A 10,553-nucleotide genomic window follows, 5' to 3' on the forward strand; every position below is an offset into this window, starting at 1 on the left:
GGGGTCACCCTGAGGAGCAGGGGGTCCTGTGGGGGGTGCTGGCTCTGCCCAGGAGGACAGACTCCAGCCGCACCTCTGTGGGAGCCCCTCAGAGAGACGACGCCCGGTGCGGCTGTGCAGCTGGCAGAATGAACAGGGGGGCTTGCATGGATATGCACACTGCATGCACACACGTGTGTTGTGTATACTGCGTGTGTGCATGTGTATACGTGTTGTATATATGTGTATGTGCACATGTGTATGTGTGCGCATGTGTATACGTGTGTGCACACATGTATACGTATTGTGAATACATGTGTGCATGTGTACGTGTGTGCATGTGTGTTGTGTATACGTGTATGTGCATGTGTGTACGCATGTTGTGTATATGTATGCACGCGTGTGCGTGTACATATTGTATATATGTGTATGTGTTTTGTATACGTGTGTGCACATGTGCTTACGTGTGTTGTGTACATGTGTGTGTATGCACTTATACGTGTGTTGTGCATACGTGTGCGAGTGTGTATACGTGTGTGCATGTATGTACGTGTTATGTATGCGTGTGTGCATATGTACGTGTGTGCATATGTACGTGTGTGCATGTGTGTATGCGTATGTGTACACATGTGTATACGTGTGTTGTATAACCATGTGTGCATGTGTGTTTATATGTGTGTGTGTGTGGACGTGTGTGTTGTGTGTGCATCCCAAGGACGGCCTTCCACCTGCAGGAGAGGGTCTCTTGGCCACCCTGCACCAGGCTCAGCGCTGGGCTCAGGAAATGGGGACGGGGGGTGAGCCTCCTGCTTCTCAGAGCTTAGGCTGCCTTGGAGGGTTGCAGAAGGAGCTCAGCCATAGCGTTGAGTGAATCCGGCTGGAACCAGTTGAGTCATCATGGGTCTCTGCACCAGTCAGTTATCTGGAGCCTTAGCTTCCCCCTCCCTGGGGAACGTGGGGCTGAGGCCAGGTACCTAGGGCTACTCCAAGAGCTCTTTCCTGCTCCGAGAATGTACTTGGCCCAGGGGACGGTGCTGGCTGTGGTGTGAGGCCGCTGCCTCCTGCACCCACTCCTGCTTCTCGGCAGGCAGGGCCACAGGCCACCTCAGGGTCAGTCGCTGTAGACAGAGGGGGCTTTGGAGGCCGTTGGTGCAGCGCCTTGAGCCCAGGTGTGGGTGGGGTGTGGGCTGGACAGAGGAGTGGCTGGACACAGGCCTGGAAGGCGCCAGCCACAGGAATGGACTGTGGGCTCCCTGTGGGAGGCAGAGGGCGACTGGGGCCTGCGGCTGTGCCACCTGCGCCCTTCCTGTCTCCACCAACAGGTGACTCTGTTCTGGACCTGCCCTGACGCCTGGGGCGAGCAGGGAGCAGGGGTGGGCGGGGTTTGTCCTCCTTCCTCCCCACGTCTGCCGGTGCCTTCGGCTGCTCTCAGTGTGGACTCTGTTAGCATGAGGGGGACGTTGGGGACGTGGGCAGGAGGGGGGACCAGCCGCTCCACAGCATGGCTGCCACTCCCTGGTCTTCACCCTGGAGGCGCCCTGGCTCCCTTTCCGTGATGGCACAGCCTCCGAGCTCCCCACAGGAACGTCCTGGGTGCCTGGGAGCCCGCCCTGCTCCCATCCTCGGCCTCACCCTCCTCTCACCCTCTGGGACCTTCCCGTGGCTCCTTCGCGCTACTCGCAACCCCAAAGCAGCAAGTCCTGTGCGGAGGCGCTGTGTCCTGGATGTGGGAGGAGGGGGGACCCTTACTCCTGAAAAACGAAGCAGCCCCTTCCCAGGCGCGCTTCCTCCAGGGCCTGGGATCCACACGCCAGGGGGCCAGCCACAGACATGGGCACCCGGGCAGGAGCTTGTCCTCTTTCCTGGGGGTCTCCAAGGGCACCGCAAGCCCAGCCACATCTGCTGCCAGATCAGAGCCCACGTGGACGTGTGGCGCCCACGGCATCCCTGGCAACTCGGGGTTTTCCAAAGAGAGGAAGCCAAGGGATTCCCACAGGGGAATGCCCTTAGCCTGGGGGCTGCTGGGGACCATCGGCCACGCCACGGCTGGCCCAGCACAGAGCCCCCAGCACGGGCAGAGGTGAAGGTAGGTGCCCCTGAGCTGTCCTCCCCCTGCAGAGGCCCTGGGCTGGCACTCAGGAAGGACGTGCTGGCTGCCGTGGCCCATGGCCATTATGGGCTTTCCACGAGGGGTTCCTTCTGGAGGCAAAGCCATCTGCGGCCGGTGGGCTCTGTGCGGAGGACACCCCGAATTGTTCTGGTGAGCCCTCGTGGTGGAGAGTTTCCTCTCATCTCTCCGGGGGCGCCCCACCCATTCCAGGATGCCTTGGGAGTCTCCCCTCCAGATCCCCCGAAGGCTCTGTCCCCCCAGACGCGTGGACCCGGCACCCGTGGGGTCTTCATGTCCCGTCCCTAGAACCCAGGTCGCAGGCTGGGCAGCGTCCGCACACAGTGACCTTGGCCTGTGACCGGTGACCGTACCCTGGGCTGTTCTTGGCATCTCAAGGGTTCAGCTCCTCTGCAGCCTTCCTGGGGTACTACTGGCTTTGTGTGGAGCTGGGACTGGTGGGAGCTGCGCAGCAGGGCTGGGGTGGGGGATTGTGGCCGTTGTGTGCTATTTCCCTGGGCTGTGACTGTCCCCTCATTTCCCCAGCAGGGGCCCTGGGCTTGGTCGCCCAGCTCGGAGCCATGTTGCTCTGGCCTTGCGTGGGCGGAAGCTGGGGAATGCTGGGGGCGGTCCCTCTGCTTTCCGTGGGCCTTTGGGCTGCGGGGTCCACTGTGGTAGTTACATGGCTGTCAGCAGGAAGCCGGCTCCGTCTTAAAGAGAAAGAAGAGTTTATATGCTGAACACGGAAAGTTGAAGGTCTACTTTCCATATGGCTGAAAGAAGAAAACCAGCATGCCTCAGGGCCTCAGCCACGACTGCTGGGTGTTCACATTGGGGGCGGGTGGTGAGGTGACCACTGCCTCCCAGGTCCCTACAGGCTTGAGCTCGCTGTTCTCAGGGGCCGACCCCCTGCCTGGGTCTGCTCGAGGCGGGAAGTGGTGCCCCCACAGGAGAGAGAGGAGCTGGGACCCGGGCCGCACGGATCCAGCCGGAACAGGGTCCCCCACTCACCTGCGGAGGGACGAGAGCAAGTCACTCCGGCCATGGGGCAGCCCAAGCCCCCCTTCCTCAGGCCCCCCACGGAGCCCAGCACAGCATGGCGTTGTAGCCTCCTTGCAGCCTGTGGCCTCTGGGCCTGGAACCCTGGAATGAAAGGCCAGAGCAGAGGCCAAACGATGCCATCAGTGGGGCTTAGGAGATGCTTCCTGGGGTCCTTCCCTACCCAGGCCCACTGCCCTGCTGCCGAGGGACAGCCCAGCCCCAGTATCGGAGGAGCGGCCAACCCACGAGACCCGGCCCCTGCCTGCGCCAGCCCCGCTCAGGCCTTTGTGGGGTTTGGGTCATCAACTCGCCCCAGTCGGCAGTTCCTGCTGCCGTTACGAGCACGTGGACGCTGTGGCTGTGGGCTGGCTTCAAATGCTGTCTCAGCAGAGAACCCCTCTGTTTTCTTTTGGAAGGGGGTTCAGCAAGAAGCCCCCGATTTTTGTGGGGGTATTTTTGTTTGTTTTGAGACGGAGTCTCGCTCTGTCACCAGGCTGGAGTGCAGTGGTGCAATCTCAGCTCACTGCAACCTCCGCCTCCCAGGTTCAAGCGATTCTCCTGCCTCAGCCTCCCGAGTAGCTGGGATTACAGCCGTGTGCCACCCACACACGGCTAATTTTCTGTATTTTTAGTAGAGACAGGGTTTCACCGTATTAACCAAGATGGTCTCAGTCTCCTGACCTCATGATCTGCCCGCCTCAGCCTCCCAAAGTGCTCAGCTTACAGGCGTGGGCCACTGTGCCTGGCTGCCCCCGCTTTTTGTTTTTTAAGCCCAGTGGGCTAGCAGGGACCCTGGTTCTCCACCCAGCTGGTGAGTACCACAGGGGAAGAGGCCCTTCTCTCTGGGCTGCTGTAGACAGATGACTCTGCAGTGGCCGTGGTCCCTGCTGTGCTGGGGACAAGGGACTTCTCTCTGGCTGTTCTCTTTCCTTTTCCAAGGTGGGGCCTCCTGTCTCCTGCCCCACCTAGGCGGAGAGAAAGAGGACTGTGTCCTGTGAACTGTGCAACTGCACAGGGACCGGTCCCTAGGGCGAGTGGCAGAGGCGGCCATCACTCAGGAGGCTTCGCCCAGCGTTGTGGGACCCACAGGCGACACTGAGCCCCTCTCCTGCCCCTCGCTGTGTCTGCTCCCCCAGTGACAAGGCCAGGAGCGGGACGGCTTATCTTCAGTGGTCAGGGAGACGGGCTCCGCTTGAAGCCTGCCTGGTCTGGGTGAGAGAGAGGCACCCTTGGTTCAGGGCCGTGGGCAGCAGTGCTGTGGCCTTGGGCCGCATGGGAGGGCAGTGTGCAGGGCAGCTGTGATTGACTCGCCGTGCGTGGGCTCCGGTAACACCCGTGAAGTGGGGTCACCGCTCCAGGTTCCCAAGGAGGAAACAGGCTGGTGGAAGCAGCAGCTCAAGGTGGGGGAGTTAGAAGGTGGCAGAGCTGAGATGCCAACTCCTGCCCTGCAGCGGGGAGGCAGCCCCCAGCAGGCAGACGCCATGGCCTGGCTGGCCCGGGTGCACCTCACAGGGGCCCGTGCTGGCCGGATCGGACATCCGGGGAGCAGACCACGTGGGGCTGTCTAAAAGGAAAGGAACTAAAGTTAAACCTCCCTGGAGGCTCCTCTCATCACGCAGGAACCCTGCGTCAGTCCACATGGGGCTGGTGTGTCACCTAGCCAGGTACACAGCCGGTTCTTCACCCACAGGACTCCATACCCGTAGGAATCCCCACCCACAGGACTCCCCACCACAGGACTCCCCTCCCGTGGGACTCCACCCATCCACAGAACTCCCCACCCACAGGACTCCCCTCCCGCAGGACTCCACCCACCCACAGGACTCCCCACCCACAGGACTCCCCTCCCGCAGGACTCCACCCACCCACAGGACTCCCCACCCACGGGACTCCACCCACCCACAGGACTCCCCTCCCGTGGGACTCCACCCACCCACAGGACTCCACCCACCCACAGGACTCCCCACCCACAGAACCCCACTCACCCACAGGACTCCACCCACCCACAGGACTCCCCACCCACAGAACTCCACCCACCCACAGAACCCCACTCACCCACAGGACTCCACCCACCCACAGGACTCCCCTCCCGTGGGACTCCACCCACCCACAGGACTCCCCACCCACGGGACTCCACCCACCCACAGGACTCCCCACCCACAGGACTCCCCTCCCGTGGGACTCCACCCACCCACAGGACTCCCCACCCATGGGACTCCACCCACCCACAGGACTCCCCACCCACAGAACTCCACCCACCCACAGAACCCCACTCACCCACAGGACTCCACCCACCCACAGGACTCCCCTCCCGTGGGACTCCACCCACCCACAGGACTCCCCACCCACAGGACTCCACCCACCCACAGGACTCCCCACCCACAGGACTCCACCCACCCACAGAACCCCACCCACCCACAGGACTCCACCCACCCACAGGACTCCCCACCCACAGGACTCCACCCACCCACAGGACTCCCCACCCACAGAACTCCACCCACCCACAGGACTCCACCCACCCACAGGACCCCACCCACCCACAGGACTCCACCCACCACAGGACTCCCCTCCTGTAGAACTCCACCCACCCACAGGACTCCACCCACCCACAGGACTCCCCACCCACAGAACCCCACTCACCCACATGGCAGTGAGGACAGGCGGGCTGGGCAGTGCTCACAGCAGGCTCAGGGCCCTCGCCTGTGCTGAGCCTGCAGTCTTCAGACCTGGGCCTGCACACTGATGGAGGCATCTGGGCTCGGCTGCCCTACCTCACCCTGGAAACACGTGTCTGGGAAGAGGTCTCTGGACTAAACCCTGCCTGGCCCTGCCCTAGCCACAGCGCCGGCTTCGCTCCGTCCGGCAGCTGCCTGATGTCCACAGGCCCCAGTGCAGGAGCAAGGTGGGGGCGGGGCGGTTGTGGCCCCAGGCCCACTGCCCCCTTGTGAGGGCCTGGACTCAGGAGTGTTCCTCACCGTCTTCCCATTTTCATACGGAAAGTACATCATCAATTAAGTTGCTCCCTTTCCTCCCAGAGAAACTCGTTTTATCCTCCCTCCCCTGTAAAATCCGTGTGACCCGTGGGGCGGGGGAGCCCATGGGGACTTGGGGGCAGTCGTGAGCCGTGGGGTGGCCACGGTAAGAGTGGCGTCCACGAGCTTCCTGGGCAGGCAGCAGCAGGGCCTGGGGTTGCGGCTCCTCACCTCGGGCAGGGGAGGGGCTCCAAAAACCCCCTTCACCCTTCACCCGAGGCCTTGGTGTTTAGCGCCTGGTGGGGCTCCATCTCCTAAGATGAGGCGTCCCAGATCTGTCAGGGCAGACAGGCACCCGGGAGTCTTCTGCCCAGCACCCTGAGATGTTTGTCTTCCTTTCCCTAGATGGGCCCAAAAGCACAAGAACTGGAGGTTTCAGAAGACAAGGCAGACGTGGCTCCTGCTCCACATGTATGACAGAGACAAGGTGTGTGCATGGCGGGGCGGGCGCATCTCCCGGGGGCTGAGGTCCGTGCACGTTGGGGCGGGCGCGTCTCCAGGGGGCTGAGGTCCGTGCACGGCGGGGCGGGCGTGTCTCCCGGGGGCTGAGGTCTGTGCACACTGGGGCCCTGACAGCGGAAACCACAGTCTGAAAGGGCCACCCTCAGGGCCCGCTGCAGGGAAGGTCTCCTGGTGCCCTTGTTCTAAGAGAGCTGCGTTGCCTCCTCCAGGAGCCCCATCGCCAGCCTTCAGGACAGAAACCAACACAGGACGACCTTAGGGAGGCCACCTGCCCTTGTGCATGTGTGCGTGTGACGTGTGTCTACACATGAGTGTGTACGTGTGACGTGTGTCTATACGTGTGTGACGTGTGCCTACACATGCGTGTGTATGTATGACGTGAGTCTACACGTGTGTGGTGTGTGCACATGTGTATGACACGTCTGCACGTGCGTGTGATGTGTGTCTGCACATGCATGTGTACGTGTGACGTGAGTCTGCACGTGTGTGATGTGTCTGCACGTGTGTGTGTGTGACGCATGTCTGCACATGCAAGTGTGGGCAGCTGTCCTTTTCAGGGGCAGGATGTGAGATGGGTTTCACAGAATGAAACGAGACAGAATTCTGAACTAAACCCGACTGCTGGGAGGTGGGCTGGAGCTGCCCGTGTCCTTTGAGGCTGGCGGAGCCCACGGTTCTGCCTTACCAGCTCTCCTGCGCCCATGTTACTAGAGACCAGGCTTTGCGTGCTCTGTGCATGTGCGCCGAGGGCAGGGCGCGGTTTTCTCTTGCCGTGCCTGTGTGTGCAGACTCTCAGAGCGGGGCAGGCCCACTGGCCCCACTCACAGCCCTGGGACATTCCAGGCATAGCCTGCAGCCGCTTTCATTATTTTGCTGATGTTGGTTTTTTGTGGGCATTTTTGAGACAGGGTCCCGCCCAGGCTGGAGTGCAGTGACATGATCACAGTTCACTGCAGCCTCAACCTCCTGGGCTCGAGCCATTCTCTCTCCTCGGAGTCAGAGGACATGTGCATCCCGATTGGAAGCCCTACTGCGTGCTCCTGTCATCATGACACTGGGGTGGGCGCAAAGCTGGAAGTAGAAGTGACTGGAACAGCCTGGGGAGCCTGGAAACCCTCACGCCCAGGGCAGCTGATTCCAGCACGAGGGCCAAGCCCGTTCCACGTGGAGGAAACTTCTCAACAGAGCCCAGGACAACTGGGTTTCCATGTTTGGCTTTGTTTTTTTTTAACCGAAGTTTACAGGGTTTTATTTATATGTTACTATTACCAAAAGTAAACTTTATACAAAAATTTTTATACAGAAAAATAATTCTTGGTTAGGCAAAGCCATTTATATGTGTGTATACACACACACACAAAGTATCTTACACTGTCATAAACATATTTACAAACACACATGTGCATTTTACTTATACATTTTTATTCCACATGTATTGTAACTGTACATATTTACAAATATGCTAATACTTAATGCATGCAGCCCCCAGCTTCACACCATATGCAAAAATTAACTCAAAATGGATCAAAGACTTAAATTTAAAAGCTAAAACCAAAACTCTTACATGAAGACCTGAGTCCATTTCATGACCTTCGGTGAGGCAACGGTTTCTTAAATGTGGCTCTAGAAGCACAAGTGACAAAGGAAAAAGTCGAGAAAGCATCCTCATCAGGATCTAAGACTGTGTGGCGAGGCATGGTGGCTCACGCCTGTAATGCCAGCACTTTGGGAGTCTGAGACGGGCAGATCACTTGAGGTCAGTAGTTCAAGACCAGCCTGGCCAACATGGCAAAACCCCATCTCTACTAAAAATACAAAAATTATCTGGGTGTGGTAATGCTTGCCTGTAATCCCAGCTACTTGGGAGGCTGAGGCAGGAGAATCGCTTGAACCTGGGAGGTGGAGTGCAGTCCAGCCTGGGCAACAGAGAAAGACCAGCCCAAAAAAAAAATAGAAAAGAAAAGAAATGCATCTAAGAATTTGCACTGCATGCAGAACTAGCCAGAAAGTGAAATGGTTGCTCCAGAATGGGAGACGTTTGCAAGTCCCACATGAATGAGAACTCTGCTAACTCAATAATGAAAAGAGCCCGGGGCCGGGTGCGGTGGCTCAAGCCTGTAATCCCAGCACTTTGGGAGGCTGAGACGGGCGGATCACGAGGTCAGGAGATCGAGACCATCCTGGCTAACATGGTGAAACCCTGTCTCTACTAAAAAATACAAAAACCTAGCTGGGCGAGGTGGCGGGCACCTGTAGTTCCAGCTACCCAGAGGCTGAGGCAGGAGAATGGCGTGAACCCGGGAGGCGGAGCTTGCAGTGAGCTGAGATCCGGCCACTGCACTCCAGCCTGGGCGACAGAGTGAGACTCCGTCTCAAAAAAAAAAAAAAAAAAAAGAAAAGAGCCCAGTTTTGAGAGCTGCTGCCACAGGGACCTGGGGAAACCCGTCTGCAGAGCAGATTCGCAGGTGGCCGGCGAGCCTGCACAGAGGAGCCCCCACCACCAGCAGACAAGGGTCAGGCCACCAAGAGATACCACCTGGCCACTGCCACCCTGAGTGGAAAGAAAAGCACGCCAAGTGCAGGAGCCTACGCGGCTTTTTGTTCCGAGTGCACATTTTATCATGGCTTACCCCTGTTTTATTTGTGTCGTGTTTTCTCATTTTTCCGAGGATTTTTACAATGTTTTTGAAATGTCCTTCCCCCCGCGTGGCTTCTGTTTTAGCCACAGGTTGATTCAGTGTTCTGTCTGCCTCTAACCGGCGTTTCTTCTTGCAGTGTCTGGGGCAGGGTCCGTGGCCAGGCCGCCTGCTCCCTCGGGCTGCGGTGGGAGGACAGAAACCTGAGGCCAGGGTGTCTGTCCTTGGCTGCAGCATCTTGTCTCCTGCTGCTCAGCGGCCCCGCCCTGCCCTGCCCTGCCCTGCCCCTGACTGACTCGGTCTCTTCCCTGTCCAGGTTCCCGATGAGCACTTCTCCACCATGCTGGCCTACCTGGAGGGGCTGCAGGGCCGGGCCCGTGAGCTGACGGTGCAGAAGGCAGAAGCTCTGATGCGGGAGCTGGACGAGGAGGACCCCGATCCCCTCCTGCCAGGGAGGGTCCAGCGCATCCGGCAGGTGCTGCAGCTGCTCTCCTAGTGGGTTCAGCGCGGGACGGGGCCACTGCCCAGCGCAGGGCGGCCTCGGACCACACAGGGTGCAGCTCCTCCGGCGGTGGGGGCCGGGATCACCAGCACCAGAGCCTCGCAAGGGCCCCTTCTGTCCTCCAGACCCTCCTTGGCCGGAGACAGTTGTGACAGTGACGACGGGTTCAGTGCCTTCAGCACAGAGCGTGGACGCTCTGGAATCACCCAGACGCCTGGCCTTGGAGGGGCCCTGGAGCCCTGGGAATCTGCTTGGGAGGGAAATGTCTATTTTTCTACCAGGAATATTTTAGAGATTGGGCCACGCTGGCTCCTCCTGCCAGCTGCAAACCTGCACCTTCCGCCTGATTCCCCATCCCCCTGTGTGGGCCGCGTTCCCGGTCCCCTGCCCGCGTCCATCCAGGGGCCTGGCTGTTCCCTGTTTTCCTTTGACCCCACACAGCCTCACTGCTGGTCATGGGGAGTCCCTGCTGGGGGCTTGTGGAGTCAGATCACTCACCTATGCAGAAACCGTCTCTGTGGCCGCATTTGAAATAAAACACGACCCACCAGGGGCCGTGGGTCCTGCTCTGCCCGGTGCGTCCTCTGCCTGTGGACTGCAGAATGCGCGTCCCTTATGCCAGCGCGTCCTCCATGCCAGCGCGCCCCGGGCTGAGACTCCGTCTTTAGTGGTGGCCGTCCCAGGATGCCATTCAGGGCTCTCTGTGTGTGGCGTTCCTGGCAGTGGGTGCTGGCTGACCACTTGCGTTCAGGCCGGCCGTTTCCCAGTGCTGGCAGTGACTGACCCTGCCAGGA

The 10,553-nt window shown here is 59.8% G+C and overlaps 1 protein-coding gene across 3 annotated transcripts in view; it reads left to right on the forward strand.

Annotated features, from left to right (window-relative positions):
* Nucleotides 1-10,330, forward strand: part of CHLSN (cholesin) — a 131,132-nt gene extending 120,802 nt beyond the window's left edge. For all 3 annotated transcript variants that reach the window (XM_008018888.3, XM_073012886.1, XM_008018886.3), the window contains 2 exons: nt 6,505-6,586; nt 9,574-10,330. In XM_008018888.3, the coding sequence (XP_008017079.2) occupies nt 6,505-6,586; nt 9,574-9,753 (262 nt within the window). In that variant the 3' untranslated portion in view covers nt 9,754-10,330. The remainder of the gene's footprint in view (nt 1-6,504; nt 6,587-9,573) is intronic.
* Nucleotides 10,331-10,553: the final 223 nt, after the last annotated feature.

This window comes from Chlorocebus sabaeus, chromosome 28 (assembly GCF_047675955.1).
Source record: "Chlorocebus sabaeus isolate Y175 chromosome 28, mChlSab1.0.hap1, whole genome shotgun sequence".
Taxonomy (NCBI): Eukaryota; Metazoa; Chordata; class Mammalia; order Primates; family Cercopithecidae; genus Chlorocebus; species Chlorocebus sabaeus.